Source organism: Ictalurus punctatus, chromosome 25, assembly GCF_001660625.3.
Source record: "Ictalurus punctatus breed USDA103 chromosome 25, Coco_2.0, whole genome shotgun sequence".
In the NCBI taxonomy this organism is placed as follows: Eukaryota; Metazoa; Chordata; class Actinopteri; order Siluriformes; family Ictaluridae; genus Ictalurus; species Ictalurus punctatus.
The window spans coordinates 4694501-4721035 of record NC_030440.2 but is presented as its reverse complement, the minus strand read 5'-3'; the positions used below and the strand labels follow the sequence as shown (position 1 = coordinate 4721035).

The window sequence follows — 26535 nt, the reverse complement described above, 5'->3', positions numbered from 1 at the left end:
AAGTACGAGCATAACTGCTTTGCTACAACCTTTTCTAAAATCTTAGAGATGAAGGGGAGATTTGATATTGGTCTATAGTTGGACAATTGAGACGGGTCAAGATCAGGTTTATTAAATCAAGGGTTTAATAACTGCTAATTTAAGTGATTTAGGTACATAGCCAGTGCTTAGGGAAGAATTGATTATATTTAGAAGTGGTTCAATTACTCCTGGACAAATCTGTTTAAACAAACATGTAGGTATGGGATCTAGTATGCAAGTTGATGAATTGGCTGAAGAGATTAATGTAGCTAGTTCGGTCTCTCTAAGCGGAGCAAAACACTCTAAACATTGATCTGATATCGCTACATTGCCATGTAATGGGTTTGTTACAGTACTGTCCGGTTTTAATTTAATGGCCTGTATTTCAAGTCTAATATTTTCAACCTTATCAATGAAAAATTTCATGAAATCTTCACTGCTATGTAATGATTGAGTGTTTCTCTCTGTAGTGGTTTTATTCCTAGTTAATTTTGCTACTGTGTTGAAAAGGAATCTAGAATTGTTTTTGTTGTCTCCTATTAAGGTGGAGAAATAGATTTTTCTAGCATTGCCAAGAGATTTCCTATATTTCAGTAGGCTCTCCTTTCATGATGTTTGAAATATCACCAGTTTGGTTTGACGCCATTTACGTTTCTAATTGTCGAGTTGTCTGTTTTAAGGTTCGCGTTTAATCGTTATACCAGGGTGCTAATTTTTTCTCTCTAATTATTTTCCTTTTGAGTGGAGCCACTCTATCTAGCGTGTAGCGGAGTGTTGACTCCAAGCTTTCAGTTGCCTGATCGAGTTCTGTGTGATATGACGGTGATCCAAATCTAATTGATGTTTCTGCAAGGTTATTTATGAAGCTCGGTGCAGTAACTGATGTGTAGCTTTGCTCCTAGCGCCTTCTCAATCGCTGTATAGCGTTTTGAGCGGATAAAGAGCACAAGTGTGCATGGAGACACGGGATGAATGGGAACAAGTTTTGTTATTGTACTTTTGATGAAAAGTCACTTTCTAGACATAAAATGTCACTTTTTTCACCTTATCATACTTTTTCATCAACTTTTGCATTTTAATGTAAACAATCATATTTCGTAATATTTTGGGTCAGAAACATTTCATAGTACTATATTATGTCTAACCATGTGAAAAAAATCAAATTGGAGTAGGTCGGGCAACTGATTATATGAGTTTGTTAGAAAAACCACTTTCCTTTGCTCCTAGCGCCTTCTCGTTCGCTCTATAGCGTTTTGAGCGGATAAAGAGCACAAGTGTGCATGGAGACACAGGATGAATGGGAATTAGTTTTGTTATTGCACTTTTGATGAAAAATGACTTTCTAGACATAAAATGTCACTTTTTTCACCTTATCATACTTTTTCATCAACTTTTGCATTTTAATGTAAACAATCATATTTCGTAATATTTCGGGTCAGAAACATTTCATAGTACTATATTATGTGTAACTATGTGAAAAATATCATTTAAGTCATGAACAAGTGAAACAGATCATATTGAAAAGTATAGAAGTGAAACATCTCGTATAGAGTCATAAACATGTGAATCAGATCATTTTGAGTCTTATATATGTGAAACATGTCATTGTTCCATATTAAGTCATAAACAAGTGAGACAGATCATTTAAGTCAGAAACAAGTGAAACAGATCATAGTGAATTGTAAAGAAGTGAAACATATCGCTCTGAGTAATAAACATGTGAAACAGATCACTTTGAGTCATAAACCTGTGAAACATGTCATAGTACCATATTAAGTCATAAACAAGTGAAACAGGTCATTTAAGTCATGAACAAGTGAAACTGATAATATTGAATAGTAAAGAAGTGAAACATCTCGTATAGAGTCATAAACATGTGAAACAGATAACTTTGAGTCTTATATATGTGAAACATGTCATAGTACCATATTAAGTTATAAACAAATGAAACAGATCATTTAAATTAATAACAAGTGAAACAGATCATACTGAGTCTTAACAAACTGATACATCTCGTATTGCATCATAAACATAACATATTAGTTCATAAACAAGTGAAACAGATCATTTAAGTCAGAAACAAGTGAAACAGATCATAGTGAATTGTAAAGAAGTGAAACAAATCGTTTTGAGTCATAAACATGTGAAACAGATCATTTAAGTCATGAACAAGTGAAGCAAATCATATTGAATAGTAAAGAAGTGAAACATCTCGTATCGAGTCATAAACATGTGAAACAGATCATAGTACCATAATAAGACATAAAAATATGAAACATATCGTATCGAGTCATTAACATGTGAAACATCTTATATTGACTCATATTAAGTCGTAAACAAGTGAAATTGTCATGAAACATGTCATTGTTCCATATTAAGTCATAAACAAGTGAGACAGATCATTTAAGTCAGAAACTAGTGAAACAGATCATAGTGAATTGTAAAGAAGTGAAACATATCGCTCTGAGTAATAAACATGTGAAACAGATCACTTTGAGTCATAAACCTGTGAAACATGTCATAGTACCATATTAAGTCATAAACAAGTGAAACAGATCATTTAAGTCATGAACAAGTGAAGCAAATCATATTGAATAGTAAAGAAGTGAAACATCTCGTATCGAGTCATAAACATGTGAAACAGATCATAGTACCATAATAAGACATAAAAATATAAAACATATCGTATCGAGTCATTAACATGTGAAACATCTTATATTGACTCATATTAAGTCGTAAACAAGTGAAATTGTCATGAAACATGTCAGAGTATCATATTAAATCATAAACATGAAACAGGTCATATTGAGTCATAAACATGCCAAAGTATCATATTAAGCCAGTAACAGGTGAAATATCTCATATAGAGTCATAAATGTGAAACATGTAATAGTTTCTTACTAAGTCTAAATTTGATACAGATCATAATGAGCCATTACCATGTGAAACATCTCATATTGAGTCATTAACATGTGAACTATGTCAGAGTATCATATTAAGTCATAAACAAGTAAAACAGATCTTATTGTGTCATGTTAAGTCGTAATCAAGTGAAACTTGTCATAGTACGATATTAAGTCATGAACATGTCATTGTATCATATTAGGTCATAAACAAGTGAAACATCTCATACTGAGTCATAAATATGTGAAACATCTAATAGTATCATATTAAGTCATAAACAAGTGAAACAGATCATCTTGTGTCATAAACATCTCTTATTGAGTCATGAACAAGTGAAACAGATCATAATGGGCCATTAACATGTGAAACATCTCATATTGTGTCATAAACATGTAATAGTATCAGATTTATTCATACAAAAGTGAAATAGATCATGAGTCATTAACATGTGAAACATCTCATATTGAGTCATATTAAGTCATAAACAGATCATATTGAGTCATAAACGTGAAACATGTAATAGTTTCTAACTAAGTCATTAAAATGTGATACAGATCATAATGAGCCATTACCATGTGAAACATCTCATATTGAGTCATAAACATGTAATAGTATCATATTAAGTCATTAACATGTGAATCAACTCATATAGAGGCATAAATGTGAAACATGTCAAAGTATAATATTAAGTCATAAACATGTGAACCAGATCATATTGAATCATTAGCATGTGAACCATCTCATATTGAGTCACAAACATGTCGTAGTATCATATAAGTCATAACATGTGAAACAGATCATACTGAGTCTTAACATGTGAACTGTCAGAGTATCATATTAAGTCATAAACAAGTAAAACAGATCATATTAAGTCGTAATCAAGTGAAACATGTCAAAGTATAATAAGTCATAAACATGTGAAACAGATCATAATGAGCTAATAACATGTGAAACAGATCATATTGACTCATTTACATGAAAAACATCTATTGAATCATAAACATGCGAACTATGTCAATCATATTAACTCATAAACATATCATAGCATCATAAGTCATTAACATGTGAAACATCTCATATTGAGTCATGAACATGTGAAACATGACATAGTATCATGTCATAAACATGTGTAACAGATCATATTGAGTCGTAATAAAAGTGAAACAGATTATATTGTCCTAAACAAGTGAAACATCTCATATTGAGTCATCAACATGTGAAACGTGATATAGAATCGTATTTAGTCATAAACATATGACGTAGGTCGTATTGAGTCATTAATATGTGAAAAATCTCATAGTATAATATTAAGTCATAAACTTATGAAACAGATCATATTGAGTCATAAACATATAGTATCATAAGTCATTAACGAGGGAAACAGATCATAAGGAGTCATTAACAAGTGAAACATCTCAAATTGAGTCATAAACATGTGAAACATGTCACAGTATCATATAAAATCATAAACAAGTGAAACAGATCATACTGAGTCGTAAACAAGTGAAATAGATAATCTTAACTCATAAACATGTGAAACATGTCATAGTATCATATTAAGTCATAAAGAAGTAACATCTCATATTGAATCATAAACGTGAAACATATAGTATCATGTCATAAAAATGTGAAACAAATCGTATTGAGTCATTAACATGTGAAATATCTCATATTGACTCATATTGAGTCCTAAACAATTCAAAAAGATCATAGTGAGTCATGAACATGTGAAACATGACATAGTATCATATGTCATAAACATGTGTAACAGATCATATTGAGTCGTAATAAAAGTGAAACAGTTTATATTGTCATAAACAAGTGAAACATCTCATACTGAGTCATAAACATGTGAAACATCTAATAGTATCATATTAAGTCATAAACAAGTGAAACAGATCATCTTGTGTCATTAAAATGTAAAACATCTCATATTGAGTCATAAACATGTGAATCAGATCATAATGAGTCAAAAAAATGTGGAAAATGCCATAGTATAATTTTGAGTCATAAACATATGAAACAGATCATATTGAGTCATAAACATGTGAAACATGCCATAGTATCATATTAAGTCATTAACAGGTGAAACGTCTCATATGGAGTCATCAACATGTGAAACATGTCATAATGTAATAAGTCATAACCATGTGAAACAGATTATATTGAGTCATAAACATATATTGAGTCATAAACATGTGAAAGGTGTAATATGTCATAAAAAAAGTAAAATAGATCATATTCAGGCGTAAACAAGTGAAATAGATAATCTTAACTCATAAACATGTGAAACATGTCATAGTATCATATTATGTCATAAATATGTGACACAGATCATATTGAGTCATTAACATGTGAAACTGAGCATAAACAGTAGAAACATGTCATAGTATAATATGTCATAAACAAGTGAAACAGATCATATTGAATCGTAAACAAGTGAAATAGATCAAATAAACTCATAAACCTCTGAAACATGTCATATCATAAGTCATTAACAAGTGAAACATCTCATATTGTCATATTAAGTCGTGAACAAGTGAAACATCTCATATTGAGTCATATTAAGTCATATTGAAAATCGCTGTATAGCCTTTGAAGAGCACCACTGTGTATGGACACACAGGAAGAATGTGAACAATAGATTTTAAGGTAATTAATCATATTTTGTATCATTTTAGGTCAGAAATATGTCAGGGTCCTATAATATGTCATAAATATGTGAAAAATATCATACTGGAGCATGTCACGCAATTGATTATATGCGTTTGTTAGAAAAACCACTTTCTAACATGAACTATGTCATAGTATCATGTCATAATCATGTGAAACAGATAATATTGAGTGATTAACATGTGAAACATGTCATTGTATCATATTAAGTCGTAAACAAGTGAAACAGATCATATTGAGTCATTACCATATGAAACATCATATATTGAGTCATATAAGGCATAAACAAGGGAAACAGATGATATGGAGTCAAACATGTCATAGTATCATAATAAGTCATAAACATGTGAAACAGATCATATTGAGTCATAAACCACTGAAACATGTAATAGTATCATATTGTCATTAACATGTGAAACATCTCATATTGAGTCATAAACATGTGAAACATGTCAAACTATAATATTAAGTCATAAACATGTGAAACAGATCATATTGAGTCGTAAACAAGTGAAACAGATGATATCGAGTCATAAACATGTGAAACGTCATAGTATCATCATAAATCATTAACATGTGAAACATAGACTCCTAAACGTGAATCGTCATAGTATAATATTATGTCATAAAACTGTGAAACAGATCATATTGAGTCACAAACAAGTGAAACATGTCATAGTATCATATTAAGTCATACCAAGTGAAACAGATCATAATGAGCCAATAACGTGAAACAGATCATATTGACTCATTTACATGTGAAACATCTATTGAGTCATAAATGTGAACTATGTCAGAGTATCATATTAACTCATAAACATGTCATAGTCATATTACGTATATATCATATTACGTCATTAACGTGTTAAATGTGTAACATGTGTGGTTCATGGAGTTCCTCTTGCCATCTTCTTGAGTGGTTCATCATGGCATACTGTATGAACGGTTCTACACACCATTGCCTTTCCCACATACTCTGCATCACCCACGTTATATAAAGAAAACTCCCTGTGGTAAAAAAAAATGAAAATAATAATAATAATAATAATAATAATAATAATAATAATAATAATAATAATAATAATATTTCAGTTCATTCATTTTATTTGTATAGCGCTTTTTACAATAGGCATTGTCTCAAAGCAGCGTTACAGAAATATCAACACGGTATACAGATATTAAAGGTACGAATTTATCCCAATTGAGCAAGCCACTGAGTGGCGACGGTGGCAAGGAAAAACTCCCTAAGATGTTTTAAGAGGAAGAAACCTTGAGAGGAACCCGACTCAGAAGGGAACCCATCCTCATCTGGGTAACAACAGATAATGTGAAAAAGTTCATTATTGACTTATATGAAGTCTGTATGGCCTTAGGAGCAGCCGTAGTCCCAGCAGTCTGGAATTGGAGAAGATTTGAGCTCCATCCAGAGGCAGAAAGGATCTGGATCTCTAGTATCTCCATAAAATTGTGTGTGGCTCGGCAGAAGGAAAGAGGTGAGAAAAGATTATTAGAACTGGGAATTAGTATAATAGAAAGTCTAGTCAGGGTAGGCGTGAGTAAACAAATACGTTTTAAGCCTAGACTTAAACACTGAGACTGTGTCTAAGTCCCGAACACTAATAGGAAGACTGTTCCATAACTGTGGGGCTCTATAAGAGAAAGCTCTCCCCCCTGCTGTAGCCTTCACTATTCGAGGTACCGTCAAATAGCCTGCATCTTTCGATCTAAGTAGGCGTGGTGGATCATAGAAAACCAAAAGGTCGCTTAGATATTGTGGCGCGAGACCGTTTAGTGCTTTATAGGCTAATAAAGGTATTTTATAGTTAATGCGGGATTCCACTGGGAGCCAGTGCAGTATTGATAATATCGGTGTGATATGGTCGTATCTTCTAGTTCTAGTTAGGACTCTAGCAGCTGCATTCTGGACTAACTGGAGTTTGTTTATATTCCTACTGGAACATCCAGACAGTATGGCATTACAATAATCTAATCTAGAGGTGACAAATGCATGAACTAATATTTCTGCATCATGTAGTGACATTATATTTCTTATTTTAGAAATATTTCTGAGATGAAAGAAGGCTATCCTAGTAATATTATCTACATGAGCATCAAATGATAGGCTGGAGTCAATAATCACTCCAAGGTCTTTTACTGCTGTACATGATGAAACAGAAAGTCCATCCAGAGTAGCCATGTGATCAGAAAGATTATTTCTAGCTACACGTGATCCTAATAATAGTATTTCTGTCTTAACAGAATTAAGTAGAAGGAAGTTAGTTAACATCCAACGTCTAATGTCCTTTACACAATCCTCAACCTTACTAAGCTTCTGTCTGTCCTCTGGCTTCGCTGAAACATACAACTGTGTATCATCAGCATAACAGTGGAAGCTAATTCCATGCTTACGAATAATTTGTCCTAGGCGTAGCATATATAAAGTAAATAGCAGTGGGCCTAAAACAGAACTCTGTGGAACTCCAAAGGTAACCTCAGTATGCGTGGAGAAGTCTTCATTTACATCTACGAACTGATAACTGATAATGAAGGGCAATGCATAAAATGTGTTCGGTGTTAAGCCCTGATACACAATGTGTCACGTTGGCGATGTGAGGTTTTAAAATGTTACATTAACGATTCTCACAAAAAATGGTAACGCTCCCATAAATATTCATCTGGGTATGAAAAAGATTTCGTATAATTCGTGCTTCCTCGTACTCTGGATCTTCTACAAAATCTTCTACTATGCTCTGTCAGCTCTCTGAACAAACTAACCCTGGACCATAACCTGCTATGGACCAGGTTATGGTCAGAGAGTAAGTTGCTGTGGCAACTTACATACCCTGAAAGTTACCTCTGTTTTAGGAACCGAAAGTTGAGGTTATATGTTAACTCTAAGTAAACTTACCCAGGTAAGTCGCATAACTTATGTATCGAATGTAAAAAATAGTTATTCACAGCCCTAATTAATAAAAAGTTGTGATGCTGTTTAAATTGTAAATAACAGAATGCAATGACTTGCAAATCTCATAAACCCATATGTTATTCACAATAGAACATGGGAAACATATCAAATGTTTAAACTGAGTAAATGTATCATTTGAAGGAAAAAATAAAATAATGTTTAATTTGCTGGCCATAACACCTCAAAAAAGTTGGGACTTGGGCAACAAAAGGCTGGAACAGTAAGTGTTACTAAAAGAAACAGCTGGAGGTTAATTGGCAACAGGTCAGTAACATGATTGTGTATAAATAGAAAATTTTAGAGAGAGACAGAGTCTTTCAGAAGTAAAGATGGGCAACTTGCAATATTGGGGGAAACATGAATTCTGCTCTATACCAGAAAATCCTAAAAGAGAATATCTGGTCTTCAGTCCACAAGTTGAAACTCAAGCATAACTAGATTATGCAGCAAGACAATGATCCAAAGCATAGGAGTTAGTCCTAGTCCTAGAAGTAAGTGAAAGACTGATCTCCAGGTATTGGATGCGTTTGGTTAGCAAAGTGCATATATTATGACTAAAACACATTTTAAATGAGACAATGTAATAATCAGAGAGCTTCACACGTGAGTAGTATGACCGGTTTCCAGATTTAATCTGAACTGAATTAAAGGGTTCCCATTATGCAAAATTCACTTTTACATGGTGTTTGAACAATGTCAGTGTGTGTACACAAACACCCTACAACAATAAAACCAAACCCACATCTTTTTTAATGTTCCCAATAAATAAAAAAACAGAGTCTCAAAAAGAGTCATTTTTACATTTTCTCCCTCACATGACTCTATTAGCATAGATCCTCCCCTGAGTGAGCTGGACTGAGATAGATGATCTTAGATAAGTGGTATTAGTTAGATTATATTAGATAGATGATATAAGATAGATGTAAGATGATATTTAATAGATGACATTAGACAGATGGTATTAGATAGATATTAGATAAATGATATTTGATACATCATATTAGTTCGATGATATTAGATCGATGCTATTAGATAGATATTAGATCGATAATGTTAGATAGAGGATATTAGGTAGATGATAGATTGTATTAGATAGGTAGATAGGATTAGATGGGTAGATATTAGACAGATGGTATTATATAGATCAATGATATTAGATAGATGACATTAGATAGATGATATTAGTTAGATGATATTAGACAGATGATATTAGATATGTGGCAGGGTAAGTGATTTGGCTGTCCTTTTGGTTCTGCTTGGGATATGGTTTCGGCAGACCAATAGGATGAGAGCTACACGATTATTTAAGGACCCTTATTTTGGTGAGCAGATAGGTTTCTTGGTGACTCCGAGTCCCTCATGCCCTTGGCATTTCCGGTTCCGACTTCCGTTCAGGTTTTTGTCACGGCGTAGTGAGGTGAACATCTCAAGGATAATTTGTTTGTTTTTATATTTTTAGGGCGGTGTTGGTGGCGCGTGCATTGAGGCGAATTGGCGCCGGAGATCGCAACATTTAGCCGGTGGCTGAATATGTGTGTGTATGTCGAGCTGCGGTACCTGTGAATAATCATACAACTTCGCGTCTGGTGTTTGTTCAATCTAATGGTAAGTGCATCTCTCCCTTTTTCACATTGGGACTTGGTAGCTTTAGGTTGATACGATGATCTTTGTGTTAAGGTGAGAGGGGGAAGTCGAGCTAAGTCTTCTCTAAGACGAACCCCTAGCCGAAGACACTACATGTGACGCCGCTACTGTTTTGCTTATTGTTTTGCTTATTGTTTTGCTTATTGTTTTGCTTATTGTTTTTTTACTTTGCTTTATTGCTTCAATAACTGTTTTGCTTTATTGTGTTTTGCTTCAACAATTGGTTTGCTTTTATGTACTGTTCTGCTTAATGGTTTTATGTATTGTTTTTCTTTAGTTTTGGATGTATGTCAGTTTGTTTTGTAACCAGATAGTAAAAGAGTGAGTGGTAAAATTAGTGTTTCCTAGCCTCAAACCTGTTTCAGGTTTGTTATTCTACCTAACCATTTTACTACTGAGAGGGTGTATGATGAGCCTTACTGTCTCCATGCTATAGTGGCCATAATTGTAATTTGTACTGTTTGCCATAATTCTGGATCTGCATGGGTGCTATCCACTGCCTCCATTTCTTGTGGTGGTGTCAGTGGGCCTGGATGTTGTAGCTACCATACCACAGTGTTTGTAATATTTGTCTTTCTGTGTCTTATTGTTCAGTGTTTGTATAATTTTTGGTTAACCGGTGTCTTCTTTCTCTCCAGGATCCAGTGAGTCATGGTGGGACAGGGGAGGCTAGCTGCATTTAGTCGGTGGTGTGATTCACAGCGAGCTCAGTGTGCCAACACAACTTCTATATGGTGCAGTGTATGATTTTTAGTGTGATTTTTGGTGTGACGCGGTTTGTTTGGATGACCTCCCGAGTTGTAGTTGGCCTGCCTTGTCCCTGCCCAGCCTGGGCTTGGAGAAGTTCTTGGTTTTAAAACTCTTATTGCGCTTCATGGGAAAGCGATTTTATATTTTCATGTTAAGTTTTAAATGATGCTGAAGTGTCATAATAAAATGTAATTTTTTTATACTCATGGCTCACTCTCATGTTCCTTGTCCTGATTGGTGAAACTTATCTGTGTGTGTTTTTGTTTGGGAGTATTTCCCTGGTTCTCCCCCAGGGTGGCGTAGTTGGATTTACTGAATTTGGGATTAACGTTTTCCCTCCACTTGCGATTGCGATACTCTGTAGTTGGTAGGATAAACATCTCCCTTCACGTTAGAATATCGCCACATATTGGATGATATTAGATAGTTGGTATTAGATCAATGATGGATGATATTAGACAGATGATATGAAAGAGGGTATTAGATAGATTACCTTAGATAGATGATGTTAGACAGATGGTATTCGATAGATGATAGTTGATAGATTATATTAGAAAGATGATACTTGACTGATAGATGATATTAGATAGATGTTAGATAAATGTCATTTGATAGATAAATGTCATTAGATATTAGATAATGATTATTTCTAGATGATATTTGATAGATGATATTAGATAAATGTCATTTGATGGATGATAGATAAATGTTATTAAATAGATGATATTAGATGGATGATATTAAATAGATGATATTAGATATATGATACTAGAGAGATGACAGATGATATTAGATAGATGATTATTAGCCAGATTACATAGATGATATTAGGTAGATATTATATATATGATATTAGATAGATGATATTAGATTGATGATGTTTATATAGATGATATTAAATAGATTATATTAGATAGATTGTAGATTATATTAAATAGATATGATTTTAGAGAGATATGATATTAGATAGGTGACATGACAGATGATATTAGATAGATGATATTAGCGAGATGACAGATGATATGATATTAACGAGGTGATATTTGATAGATAAATGGTGCAGTGATTATAGTGTTTTTATCCAAAGCGCTTTACACTGTCTCATTCACCCATTTTCACACATGCCAATAGTAGAAGAGCTGCCATAAGGCACTAACTTGCCATTGGGAGCAACTTGGAGTTCAGTGTCTTGGCCGAGGACACTTTGGCATGTGGGCCATTTATCGAACCCCCAACCTTATTATTAGGGGACAACCCGCTCTACCACCTGAGCCACAGACGCACCATAGATGATATTAAATAGATGATTTATGTCTGATTTCATCTTCTGTGTAAGTCTAGGCTTAAAACTTATTTATTTACTCAAACCTAACGAGTAGACATTGTCACGCAAAGCACAGTCTTACTTAACAATCACTCCCTCACAAGCCACACATGAGATTGTAGTGATCCTGATCCTTTCTGCTCTCCGGACCTGCCTGGATGCCCTACCTGTGGATGGATCTCTCATCTACTCCAGTTCCACATGGACATTCTCACTATGGGACTACGGTTGCTTCTAAGGCCCCGGGACTGCTATTACAACATTCAGTTTCGCACTCGGGTCTCCTTTGAACAGTGGAGTAGTTCTAAAACAGACTTCATATAAAACCATAATGAACTTTCCTTTACTTTCACACTATCCGTTGTTACCCAGATGAGAATGGGTTCCCTTCTGAGTCTGATTCCTTTGAAGGTTTCTTCCGCTTAACATCTTAGGGAGTTTTTCCTCACCACCGGCTCGCTCAATAGGGATAAATTCACACATTTAAAATCTATATCCCGTGTTTATATGTTTCTGTAAAGTTGCTTTGAGACAATGTCCATTGTAAAAAAGTGCTATACAAATAACATTGAATTGAATGGTAATGGAGTTAATGGCAAATAAAAACAAACAGGTACAAATCAGAGTTAATGTATATTGGCGCAGTAGAGAGAGTAGATGTAGGGTAGAGGTAAAGTATATGAAGGTGATGGGAGTGTATTTAGGGGTGGAATCTAAGGTGGCTAGGGATGTGAAGGGGCAGGGGTGATCAATAAAATAATAATAGCATAGAGCATGGAGGGTGAGAAAGTTACGGTTAGAAGGGAATAGGTAAATAAAGTTTATGTAAACTGTTGGGGGCAGGACACGAGATTCTAGAGAGCATTTGATTGGACAGAAAATCTGATGGGAAGCTGAAGTGCAGAAAGATGTCATCAAGATTGTTGATCCGTGATGGTGGTAGAGTGAGACTCTACATTTTGAATGTGTATATCTTCTAAATGCAAATTTTGTCATTGTTTTGGAGCGCACTAACTTAAAGATAATCTTAAGGCTGACATTTTCATATTAAAAACCATTAAAAACTTTGATTTTGATATCATGGGGACTTTCATGAAAAGTAGTGTTGGCAATGGAGAGCAAAGACAAGGCATGTGAGGAAGAAACAAACAAATGAAATGAAAAAAATGTGATGTATGACCTCCATGTGTGTATCCACACAGCACAAAAAGGTCATTTGATTCAGAGATCTCCCTCCAGCCAGGAAGCCAAAGTTGGCAACCCTGTAATATAGCATTGTTTTCAATTATGTGTCTGATCTCATTGATTCTAGTCCCTTTATCCTGATGTTCACCTATGTAATACACTAAACTATAAAACACTCACTGTCCACTTTATTAGGAACTCCAGTACAGGAAAAAAAAAATCATACAGGTCAAGAGCTTCAGGTAATGTTAACATCAGACTGAATAAACAGTGTGATTTCTGTGACTTTGATCATGGCATGGATATTGGTACCAGATGGGCCGGTTTGAATATTTCAGAAACTGCTGAACTCCCAGGATTTTCACACACAACAGTCTAGATCTAGAGTTTACACTGAATGGTGCAAAAAAAACAAAAAAAAAGTGTGTGAGACAGTTCTGTGGGTGTAAATAGCTTGTTGATACTGGGTCTGAGGAAAATGGCAAGATTGGTTCAAGCTGAAGGATATAGTAAACTCAAATAAGCACTCTTTACAACCGCGGTGAGCACAAAAGCAGCTCAACACCAAACTTCAAACCTTGCGGTGGATGGACTACCACATTGGGTTCCCCTCCTGTCACCCAAGAACTGGAATCAGCCATCATCATGGGCACAGATTCACTCAAACTGGACATTTGAAGATTAGGGGGAAATTCTCTTTGTCTTTTAAGTACATGTCTTAACTTTCTCAGTAGAATTCTGTTCCAGACAACCAAGACATTGTTGATAAGATTCACTACATACACTGTATGTGATTAATGACATTAAAGAGTCAGGAATACAAAATACAGATTAATTTTAACAAAATAATATTACAGCTTTTTCTGAGTTTGACTCCCATCTAAAAAGAACCTCAAAGGATCTCAAAGATTCGACTCATTCATGAATGACTAGGGTGTTTTGAGTTTGAGGAATGGGATTGTGTAAACATAATCTACAGTACATCTGAGATATGGAACATACTATTCAAACATCTTGTATATGATTAAAAAATTCTTAATTATGTATAATCTTCATTACATTCTTTCTCACTTGTGCTTTCTGCTGAAAGTTAAAAGGCACAATTTTAACACAAGACTGCTAAAATTGTGTTAGTTTATTGAAAGTGCCCATCATTTCAGGCTTTTAATATCCTACTCTAGTTTACCTGATTCCAGTTTAATAATAACACTATGTACTGTAATTTCTGCTTTAGAAAGCATATCTGGACTGTACAAATTGAACAATGAGTTATTAAAATGAATAAAATTCCACTGACCGACTTGGTCAGAGTCCATATTTTAATTGAAAACGTGCTCCAATAAAAAAGTAGCTCTATAATGTCTTGTATAGTGTTTGTATAGACATATATTTCCACTTCAATACCATCATAACTGCATATACATACAAATCGGAGGCCTTCAGAATTAAATTAAAACAATTAAATCAACATCACTTACATATCTTGTAAATGACAGTCATTTTTACACTGTATTGTATGTTGCTTCTGTAAAATTTAAATCCAGCTCTGTCCTATTCACATGCATTCATTTCCCATGTTATCCCACAACTTACTTTTTTCTCCACAAAACCATCCCATCACCACTGAATCACACTCTATTACCAAAAAAAACAAAAAAACATATCAGCAGACTTGTGTGCTCCAGATTCCCAGCTTGGTTCCAGGGGTAAAGTTCAGGGTGGTGCTGATCCAGGTGCCAGATGAGGAGCTGACATCTGACAGCACTGCAATCTGAGCTGTGGAGATGTTTGACCTTAGTGCTACACCTCAATCTCAACGAGGGTCAAAAGTCATGCGGAGCACAACATTTTCTGCAGATGAAAAAAGGAACAGTGAACTGATGTCACAGCTATTAGTCTTAGCCTTTTTTTTGTATACTAAATGGAAGAAGTTATTGGCCAATTTTGACAAAATATGAATTTTGCTAGACATCACTGACCAAAAAAAAGAGACCTTTATGGACCAAAAAGGGTCACATCAAGGTCCAGGATTGACTTACAATTGACGTAGAGTAAGCCTTTTATTATGGGATAGTTTAAGTCAGATAAATAGAAATTATAGACATTTTTGATGTTTCTCGGTTATCATTAATAAAGCTGTATGTATAAATCCGTATAATCTGACTGAATGACTGTAACTCGTGTTATTGTTCTTAAGTAGTTTCTGAAAGACCTGTACAAAGTGTTGTCATGCCAAATTCATTGCAGATACTCAATTTAAAAAATATTTCAATCAAAAGCAAAGAATAACAATCAACAAGTTTATCAAATAGAAAAAAAAAACACTAAGGCTAACTAAACTCTAAGGCTACAAAAAGGCTGCAATGAATAAAGAGCAAAATCCTATAAAGAATTTAAAAAAGTAATGGAAGGCATTTTTATTGATAAAATTTGCGGTAACTGCTTTATCCTGGTCAGGGTCACAGTAGATCTGGATCCAATCCCAGGAATACACCCTGGATGGGACAACTGACCATTCCAGAACGGCGTGCACCTCCGTGGACTTGAGAAGAACATGCTAAACTCCAAATAGACAATAACCTGAGCTCAGGATCGACAAATGCATTGGAGCTGTGAGGCATCAAAACTACTATACTAATGGAAGTATATGCCATTCAAAATCACATTGTGCCACATTGCAATTTGGCATCATCGTTAACCCTTATGCTCTGTTCGAATTTTACATTTGACCAACCCTAACAAAGATTTTTCCTTGCTGCCTGTTCTTGCCTCAGTTTCTCCAATATAAAAAAAAATAATGTTTAGATGATTTTATTTTCTCCCAGTAGTAGTATGGTGAAATTAATATAGTTTTAGACATGAACCAAAAAGCTACTGTTACTGTATGTTCCATGTCCGCACTACCGTGTATTTCTACTCCCATGAGCCATTAGGATATTTTTAAATGAATGTTATAACTGTATCTCTAAAAATTCTAAATAGATGGCATGGACCAGTGGGACATACTGTAACATTGTAATGAACTAGGTAATGAACAGAATTAGAGGGTATGTAGTGATTATGTAGCTTAACAGTGTTGTGTGATGCATCTATATGACGATTCAGACATATGGAAAGAAATTTTGACTGAGAGAGACTTTCATTACTTGCTACATTAGCCTAATAGCTCTGTTTCATAACTCCAGCACCATTGTAAGAAGCCAACATCAGCCACCAAATATATCTTGGGATAAAATGTATAATCATTTTGAGTTGTGTGTGTGTGTGTAAATGCCAAACAATCACAAAATATATGTAATTTCTCACACAACAATATTATTATGAGCAGTGCTTTGGTGACAAGATAGTGCTAGATAATGGATGGGAACATAAAAATAAAAAATAAAATAGAATATCTAGGTTTCAGGCCTGATGATATGATGGAATCATGACTAATTAGAGCAGCCTGGAATGTGACCACACAGATTAGTAGGTGCTTTAGATTAGTGGAATGTCTTTTCACCATAATGATGCCATAAAATCAGATAGAACCACCTTCAATAATGTAGATTTTTCTGTTGTCATTATATTCTTAGCAAAAACCAGGAGGTGGCAGCATCATCAGTACATATCAGTGCCTAGTAGGCTAGATTTGTGTTATCTTGCAGAGCTCATCTTCATCAGTTCTAGTGAATGGTGGGAAATTCATCAGCATTTAAACCCTACCTGTAATAAACACATATGACTTCAAGCTTGGCAAGTTCATATGTTGATCACTGAGGCCTGGCTAGCATTGTGACAAAATTATTTGCTTCAAAATCCATTCTTCAGAGAAGGCCTGACATAGATGGCCTCTTTTACTCCTCTGCCAAACTTCATCTATTCTGACCAGAATGTGGAGATTTTGGTTCTAGAAGAGTGATTTCAAGTATGGGCAGTGCATTGAGTCTTGAATCTTGGTGCACTGGAGTATATTTGTGTGACGGCCTGGGAAAACCCTTCACAATTTGAAGTTTTAACATTGTCTAATACAGTGCTAAAAATCTACTTATTTCTTCTGTTTTTGTGTCCGTCTCATACTAAGTAGTTTTAGATCTTCAAATGAAATGCAACATGAAACAAAGTCAACGTGAGTAAACACAGTACAGTTTTTCTTGTTTTATTTAGTTTAATTGAAGCAAAAAAAAGTTATCCAACAACTATCACCCACGTGATAAATGAATTGCCCCCTTAAACTTAAAATCTGGTTGAGCCACCTTAAGCAGCAATGACTGCAAACAAACACTTCCAATAACTGGAGATCAGTGTTTCACTTACTTCTAGGACTAGGACTTACTCCCATGCTTTGGATCAGTAGCTGCGTTTACATGGACAACAATAATCCACTCTTAATCCGATTAAGACCATACTCTAAGAAACTACCATGTAAACAGCAATTTTTACTTACCTTAATCTAATTAAGGTCATAATCGAAGTAAGCAATAATCTAATTAAGACAGGTGGAGTACTCCTGTTTTAGTCGCATTATGGACATGTAAACACCTTAATCACATTATGAACGTCGTGTGGGAGTTTTCACCGCATTTTGCGACAGGACACGATCACACACAGCAGTTTTACGTTTTACGGCGAACGAGAGAGTTCGGCCACGTCCCAAATCGCATACTTGCCTACTATAGGCCTGCAGTGGGGAAAAATACATGTATCTCGGCTACTATATAGATGGTAATTACACGATTTGGGACGCAGCCCAGGGCTTCAAGCAGTTGTCTATTTGCACGTATAGCATGACAAATAATTAACTGCATTTAAAGCGTTCGTTTAAAAAAAAAAAAAAACACCCAAAACTGTATACGGTACCATAACGTAGACGAACTGTATGCTGATACGTGAAATTCTGGAGGGACGGCGTGGCACGGTGACGTAATGACGCGGGCTGTTAATCTAATTATGTTCTAAAACATGTAAAACGGGAACATGACAGGAGTATTCTAAAAGCGACTCATGTAAACACCTTAATCACATTATTATCTTACTCAGATTAAAGTCAATAATTAGATTAGTGCTGTCCATGTAAACGTAGTCAGTGTCTTGCTGCATAAAGCAGTTGTGCTTGAGTTTCAACTTACGGACTGAAGACCGGACATTCTCCATCAGGATTTTCTGGTAGAGAGCAGAATTCACGTTTCCCTCAGTTATTGTTGCCCAGGCCCTGAAGCAGCAAAGTCTCCCCACACATCACACTTCCACCACCATGCTTGGCTGTAGGTATGATGTTCTTTTTGTGGAATTTGGCGTTTGGTTTACGCCAGATATAACAGGACCCCGTCTTCCAAACAGTTCCACTTTTGACTGATCAGTCCAAAGAACATTCTCCCAAAAGCTTTGAGGATCACAAAGGTCCTTGATGAGCCTTAATGTTGCTCTGGGTTAGCAGTGGTTTTCGCCTCACCCCTCTTCCATGGATGCCATTTTTGCCCAGTGTCTTTCTGATAGTAGAGTCATGAACAGTGACCTTGATGCAAGAGAAGCCTGTAGGTTCTTTAATTTTGTTCTTGGCTCTTTTGTGACTTCCTGGATGAGTCGTTGCTGTGCTCTTGGAGGAATTTTGGAAGGTCAGCCACTTCTAGGAAGGTTCACTACTGTACAGCGTTTTTCCATTTGGAGATAACGGCTCTAACTGTGGTTCTTTGGAGTCCCAGAGCCTTTGAAAAAGTTTTGTAACCCTTCCCAGACTGATGTTTTTCAATCACCTTCTTTCTCATCATTTCTGGAATTTCTTCCAACTTTGGCATAGTGTGTTACTGGGTAAGACCTTTTAACCAACTTCATGCTGTTGAAAAAGTTCTATTTAAGTGTTGATTTGATTGACCAGGGTTTTCAGTAATCAGGCCTGTTTGCATCTAGTCCAGCTAAACATGCATTTAAATTATCATTTAAAAACTGTATTTTGTGTTTACTCAGGTTGCCTTTGTTTTATCTTAGATTTTGTTTTAATTTCTGAAACAAATTTAGTATGAAATATACACAAAAGCAGAAGAAATTTTCACAGCACTGTATATATAGATGTGAAAACGGTGAGTATGTTTCTTCATTTCGAATTGACATTTTGACCACTACCTGTAGCTGAATATAAACTGAATCAATTATGGTTATGTTCATTTTGCTACAGAAAGTACTGTAGCTATACAACAACTTGATCAAAGCATGACATTTACTGTGTGAAAGAAATCACATTTACTGTAGCTAGCAAGTTTAATATCTTTAGACAGACTGAGCATTTTTACCATCTTGTTTGTATAACTGGCTCCTTACCCAACATGATCTCTGCAGGAAGATAACCTAGACAATTTTATTATTTTTTTTTTCCAAAAAAGGTAAAATATATTTATGGTGGGGGCACAGTGGCTTAGTGGTTAGCATGTTTGCCTCACACCTTCAGGTTTGGGGTTTAAATTCCTTTGCCCTCTGTGTGCAGAGTTTGCATGTTCTCCCAGTGCTTCAGGGGTTTCCTCCAGGTACTCCGGTTTCCTCCCCCAGTCCAAAGACATGCATTATAGGCTGATTGGCATGTCCAAAAGTGTCTGTAATGTATGAATGGGTGTGTTAGTGTGTATGTGATTGTGCCCTGCAATGGCCTGGCACCCCATCCAGGGTGTCCCCTGTCTTGTGCCCCATGTCCCCTGTGATAGGCTTCAGGTTCCCTGTGACCAAGTAAGGTTAAGGATAAAGGGATGGATGGATGGATGTTTGTATCTAATGTTTGTATCGAGACCAGGGGTGGGCAATCTTATCCGGAAAGGGCCGGTGTGGGTGCAGGTTTCATTCCAACCAAGCCAAAGCCACACCTGAATCTATTGAAAGCCAAGATCAACTGATTAAACAGGTGTGGCTTCTGCTTGGTTGGAATGAAAACCTGCACCCACACCGGCCCTTTCCGGATAAGATTGCCCACCCCGATCTAGACTGATATTGTAGCAAAATTGCACCAGACTTTGGCCTCAAAACAAGCAGAAAACATTTTCATGTACACTTCCATAAAGAGAGTGGTGCAAGATGCCTGTAAAAATGTATCAGTTTGAGAAGTAATGTGAGGGGTTTTGTCATTCCTTCAGCAGTGCTTTGTACAAGTACAATAATATAAAATCCTATTAATATTGCATGATAACAACATTGACTTTTTGATAAAAATGTCAGTTGTTTATACTCATCCTCTACATTAGATCTTTAACTCACTCTCAATAACTCGACTCATTTGGTAGAAGCTACTGTTTTTTGATGAGTGCTGCATGCTCAGTGAAGCATTTTATGGTGTGATCTCATTGTTTATGCAAATGAGAGAATTAAATAAAGCATTATAGATTGCATCATGGTACACCTAATGGAGGTTTCCTGATGCAGGATGTATGCAAATTATATTGGCAACTCATTATACATGAAAATGAATGGTATGACATCACAAGTAAAAGCCAATGTATTGAAGATGAGGGATGACAAATTTTCATTTATTTAGGTTTGGTGCATCAAGTGAATCAAAGATGACATTACATTTTATATATATATATATATATATATATATATATATATATATATATATATATATATATATATATATATATATGAAACCTCCACTAGCAACTATCTTGTCAAACAAAACAAGAAATTAAATTATAAGAGAAGACAATTAAGAATACCAAAGCTTAGCCAAGTGGTTAGTAGCCTGACACTGTACTCTGTTAGGAGAAATGAGGTTGCAATCAAGCCAAAGAACTTGTTGTTCAGTATGTTCAAGTGTCAACACTATATACATTAACTAGTATGTATATACAATACTATATACTTTCCAGACCATATATTTAAAATACAAACACAATCACATTTTTGGAAAACAGAACTGATAATGGTAACTGGTGGTAAATGATGAGGACTCTTCAATAGAGAGTCCTCATGAGTTTATATCTACTTTAAAATAATCAGGTATTGGCCCTGAAGTGCATAGATCAATTAACTTTAGCTTTTACAGAATGCCAGACACTCAGCTCTTGCCCCCCGCTGGGGACACTGGGCTGATCACTGCAGACTTCCTCAGTTCAATTTTCATTGACTGGCTTTCAGCTCGAGACTCTATCCTGGATACTGCAGCAAGACCCATTACAGGTTTGCCTGGTTTCATACCTTTTGACATAGGGATTCGTGTTGCTGAGCAAGACCAAGTTGACTGCACATCCGTCCCGGACTGGTAATGAAAAAAAGAGAAGGATATGTGTCAAGTAAAAATGTTATACAGCATTTTTTGTCACAATTTCTGAATTAACAGTAAAATTGGTGTTTGTAATGTCCTAAAGTATGACTTAAAAAAAAAAAAAAAAAAAAAAAAAAAAAAAAAACACAGCTATGCGATGGATATTTTTAAATTACATTAAGTATATGCTTGAATATTATCCTCCAGCCAGAACAGAGCTGCTCAACTCCACCCCTTTCACTAAACGACAGCCCACAAATCATATGTAGTTTGATCACATTGGGAGGCGGCAGTTCAGGGAAGATGGCAAGCCCCTTCATTGCAGATTTAAATTTCCCTCCATTTATTCCACAACACTTTGCTATCTTTAGTGTATAAATTCCAACAGTGTCATAGTTAAATTGTAGAAAGGGATGGCCATCCACTATATTACTAATACGCTGATGTTTCAAGCACTAAAGAGTTTTTCAAGTATCCAAAAGACTGATTATTATGTATATATAAAGCGTGTGTTTAACATGTGATGTTTACAACCTACCATGTACCCACAAGAGTCAATAAGAGATTACACTTTAAAATTCAGCTCTCGATAAGCTATTGTGCTTGTTTTAGTAGAGGGTTTTATTGTGCCAGGATGTGCATGTTAGCTCGCATCTGCTCACACATGTAGACTAGCTAATGCTAAGTTCTAAGCAAATAGTTCAGGCCAAGTTCATTAAAACTTTGATTGTTAAAACTATTATTTTGGGTGGAATTGGCATAACAGGTCATTCCAGGGTTAGTTAACAGTCACGTGCTAGGTAATGTATTGCACTTATCTATACCTGGACAGAGATCTATCTAGGGAGCAGACACCCCCTGATATCATTTTGAAACAATTCAGAAGCAACTGTAATGTAGAAGATTGCATATCATTATGTTGTTTAGGGTCACAAAGTCACACAGTTTTATTAATTGCTAAATAACTAATAGCAAACCAGTGGTTCAACGGATAAAATTTTCTATGTGTAGTTTATGATCACTCACCACAGACTGGGTTGGCCTGGAAGGAGCAGATGTGATAGGGGTAATGGTGATGCTACTTGTCATCTTTCCAGGTGTGGATTTCCCTAAAGAAGTGGAGGACTGTCGAGGGGAACGCAGGACAGTTCCTGTAATCGGTGTCTCCTTGCTCTCTGTGCATAGACTCAGAGGCCTTACTGTGAGTGTGGGACTACTTCCAGAGTCCTGAGACCTCTTGAACTGACTCCCTAGGTGAATATGTATTTTGTTGTCTTCTGTTGTTATGATGTTGGTGTTCGAGTTGTATTTGCGAACTGGTGTTGGCACTGTCTGCTTCTCTGGAGTCACTTTAAACACAGCTCGGCCCATGCTTGAGGTCTCCTGAGGCTCTGGAGAGATAGGCGCCTGCATCACTGGGCTTGTGCTAACTGTGATGACTGAGACAGGAGAGCTTGGGGAGTCGGGGTAGGAGATCTTGCTTCCCTCTGGGGACTTGGCTCTAGAAATAGTCGTAATGGTCACTGGAGACTTGGTCCTGTCCATTACATCATAGCTGCCCTTTGGCGACACAGTAGTGGAGTTAGGGACTATAGTTATCCTTGGTTTCTGCATCCCTAAAGTGGGAATAATTGTAGTGCTTGAGAAGAAGTCCTCAGCACGAGGACTGGTGATCTCCAATGTGGCAGTGCTGTTTTGATGACCTGGAGTCACCCTTATATGCAGTGGCTGGCCTGGTTTTTGTGACATGGTTAACTCTGGTGGTTGAGGTGACGCATCTCCATTAACTTTATAAGTCAACTTGTCTAAGCCGTCCTGTGCATCAGCTCTTGCATCTTTCTTCTTCATCCAGGGAATCAATGATTTTTTCATACCTAGTTCTGCAGATGCAGGCGGATACCGGTCCAGAACTGCTGGTTTTTTAAGACCTTTCTGCCTCAGATTGCTCATCACATGATTTTCTTCCAGAACAGATTTCCTTATGAATACTGCTGGAGTCTCTTCTTCAAGAGCTTCATTAGCATGTGCATCTGTCTGGACAGCTGTTGAAGTAAGAGGGACATCCACTATCCTCCTTCCATTCATGCTAGGCCGTAGTGCTCTGCTGTATCGCTTAGTCACCTCTAACTCTTTGGTAAGGTTTAGGATCTGTTGGCTCATACTTTTCTTTTTGTCCTGCTCTTCGATGAGCCTCTGCTGTAGAACTGTGTAATCAACCTGAAGTTGTGATAACTGATCCTCCTTGTTCATCAGCTCATGAATCTTCTCCTTAAGAGCCAGGACATCTGCCTGCAAATCTCTGGTTTTGGCCTCCTCCATCTTGCACCTCAATCTTAGTTCAGCTTCTTGGCTCACAGCTTCCCCCTTTTCGATTGCCTTGTTTCTGGCAATCTGTGACTTCATTTCCTCCAGGAGCTGAGAAAGGACATTGGCCTTATCCTGCTCTGTTCTGAACTTCTTTTCAAGCATATCATATTCATCCTCTGTCTTCATCAAATCACCCTCCACAACTTCTAGCTGCTTCAAGCGGTTCTTCAGCCTATCAATCTCCTCTGTTAACTCTTTAACCTTGTTGTCGTCATCAGCATATCTTGCCTTGTCTACATCAGGTCTGCTTCTGGATTTTCTTTCAGCCTCCTCCAAACAGTCCACCCTCTTTTGCATTAGGTTGACCTTTGCATTGAGATCATGTTGTTTATCTTCTTCACATGCAAGTCTTGTCCTTAGGGCATTTTTCTCTTTTATGAGAGCTGACACTTTCATCTCCATCTCTGACTTCAGTTTCAAAAGCTTTTTGCTCTCTTCAATCAGCTTCTCTGTGATTTCCATGACCTTGCCTTGCTCAGCCTTAAACAGCTTGCTCATGTCTTCACTTTTTTGCTCCTCTAACTTAATTCTTTCTGCCATGTTTTTCCTCTCATCCACTAATATTACAGTAAATGACTTGAGTTTTGTCAAATCATCTTTTAAGCTACTTTCTGCCTTTTCAAGCCTTGACTCAGCACACTTAATCTCTTTAACATGATTTTTAACAGCTTCCAGCTCCTTGGTTAAGTTCTTTGTGAAGGTCTTCTCTCTTTCTAGGCTTGCATGAAGTTGTGTACACTCTGATTTGCTTGCATTAAATGTTCCTTCAAGTTTTTCCAAGTCTGCCATCCTTTTCTGTAGCTTTTCTATTTCAATTTTCAGCTCACTACTTTGATTCTCTTCATCTTGAAGCTTCCGCCTCAGCTCCTTGCACTGTGCTTCTGCCTTTGTGATCTCCTCATCCTTTCCCTCCATCTCCAGCACTCTTTTACGGAGAGTTTCAAGCTCAGCCATGAGGCTTGAGTTACCACATTCTCCCCTGCTGATTTTGTCTCTTAACTCTTGCAAATCCTCCTCGGATTTCTGAAGTGCTTTGTTACTTTCTTCCAGCTCCTCAATTCTCCGAGACAGACCAGCCAGCTTTGTGCGTAACTGTTGGTTTTGGGATTCCTGACTGGAGAGCTTGGTTGTCATGTCCTCGTGTTCCTGTGAAAACTTAGCAGCTTTATGCTCCAACTCCACTTCCAACTTCTGAATTCTCTGACTGTCCTCTTTGTATTTGCTGGTGACACTTTCCAGCTGTTGATCTCTCTCTTGCAGCTTTTTACTGAAGTCCATGACCTTTTGGCTTTGCTGATCAATCTGGTCAATGTGGAGCTGCCGCTCGTCTACCAGCATCAGAGCGAAGGACTTTAGCTTCACCAGCTCTTCTCTTACTTTTTCTAGCCGCCTGCTGTGCTCCTTGTCTTTACGGGTTTGGTATGCTTTCTCCTGCTCCAACAGTTTCTTTAGTCTGGGAGGAACAGAAATGAAATAGAAAATCCATTTAAACTGATGGAAAATTATAAGAGAAATAAGGCATATATATTTCTTTCATTAATTAGCATGAAGTACACAAGAACATTCTTGGTTTAATCTCACAATATTTTCTTATATCTCAGTTGTTTACCTGACAAAGGGGGAACCCACATATGTCAGTTCTGTGAAACCTTGCTCATATGCCTAAATAACGTCATAGTAAAATGCAAGTGGGATGCAAAGCAGAGAAGCAGAAAATGGAAAAAGTATGACAGCAGAGAACAAAGAAGGGGTTAGAGCTGATTCTGAGCCCTCATGTGATTGTCTCTGACAACAGATTAATGTGTTTCACATGCTTGCATGATCACAGCACTGTCAGACTGTGCAAAGCAACATGGCATGAAAGACTTCCTCTAAATGCCTGTTACTCATACATGCCTTGTTGTCAGGAGCACCTAAAAAGCAACCATCCGTGATGGTGGTAAATGTTTACACTGCTTCAGCTCTGCAGGGGACCTTTATGTCAGCACAATAAATCCATTGCAAGTGCCCAGACCCCATTAGAGATGAAAGAGAAGCCTAATCTTAAGTTATTTACCAAGCTTATTTAGTGTCAGACATCACAAGATTCTGAAACGGATCTAAATCCAGCCTGTACCCACCGGTGTGTTCATATCCTCAACATCTGTCAGATTCTAAACAGATTTCAAACTCACCCACTAACTATGATGTATTCCACGTAAGTCCATGTCTAATGAGTTTTCAGCTGTGTCTGCCGTTATGAGCCCTTAACACTTCGGCTGGGTCGAGTGAATGTCCCATGCTCCCTGCAGAATTAACCATCACTTTCCAAACATGTCATCAGTGCAAAATGAAAGGTGAATGTTGTGTGGAAAGGCACTGCTACACTCGCTGGTGATATCATCCTCCCATATAAGGCACAGAATTGTTCTACCCTTGTTTGGGCAGAGGAGGAGGGGACTGACTAGGGGGGTGTCGGTTCTCACAAAGTCTGTCCTCATG

At 36.6% G+C, this 26535-nt stretch overlaps 1 protein-coding gene and 1 long non-coding RNA gene across 6 annotated transcripts in view; one reads left to right on the top strand and one right to left on the bottom strand.

The window, feature by feature from the left end:
- Window positions 1–9848: 9848 nt before the first annotated feature.
- LOC108257727 (uncharacterized) lies at window positions 9849–11159 on the top strand. The gene is made up of 2 exons (XR_001810513.3): window positions 9849–10168; window positions 10846–11159. It is a non-coding gene; the product is annotated as an uncharacterized LOC108257727 (long non-coding RNA).
- A 2473-nt stretch (window positions 11160–13632) lies between these two features.
- Window positions 13633–26535, bottom strand: part of LOC108257717 (filamin-A-interacting protein 1) — a 52564-nt gene continuing 39661 nt past the window's right edge. For 2 of the 5 annotated variants that reach the window (XM_053675671.1, XM_053675672.1), the window contains exons 5-6: window positions 22714–25507; window positions 21051–21681 (exon numbers count right to left, since the gene is read on the bottom strand). In XM_053675671.1, coding sequence (XP_053531646.1) covers window positions 21481–21681; window positions 22714–25507 — 2995 coding nt within the window. In that variant the 3' untranslated portion in view covers window positions 21051–21480. Of the gene's footprint in view, window positions 15318–21049; window positions 21682–22511; window positions 22577–22713; window positions 25508–26535 lie in introns of those variants that run through there. The other 3 variants (XM_017455678.3, XM_017455679.3, XM_017455677.3) reach the window with 3 other exon arrangements.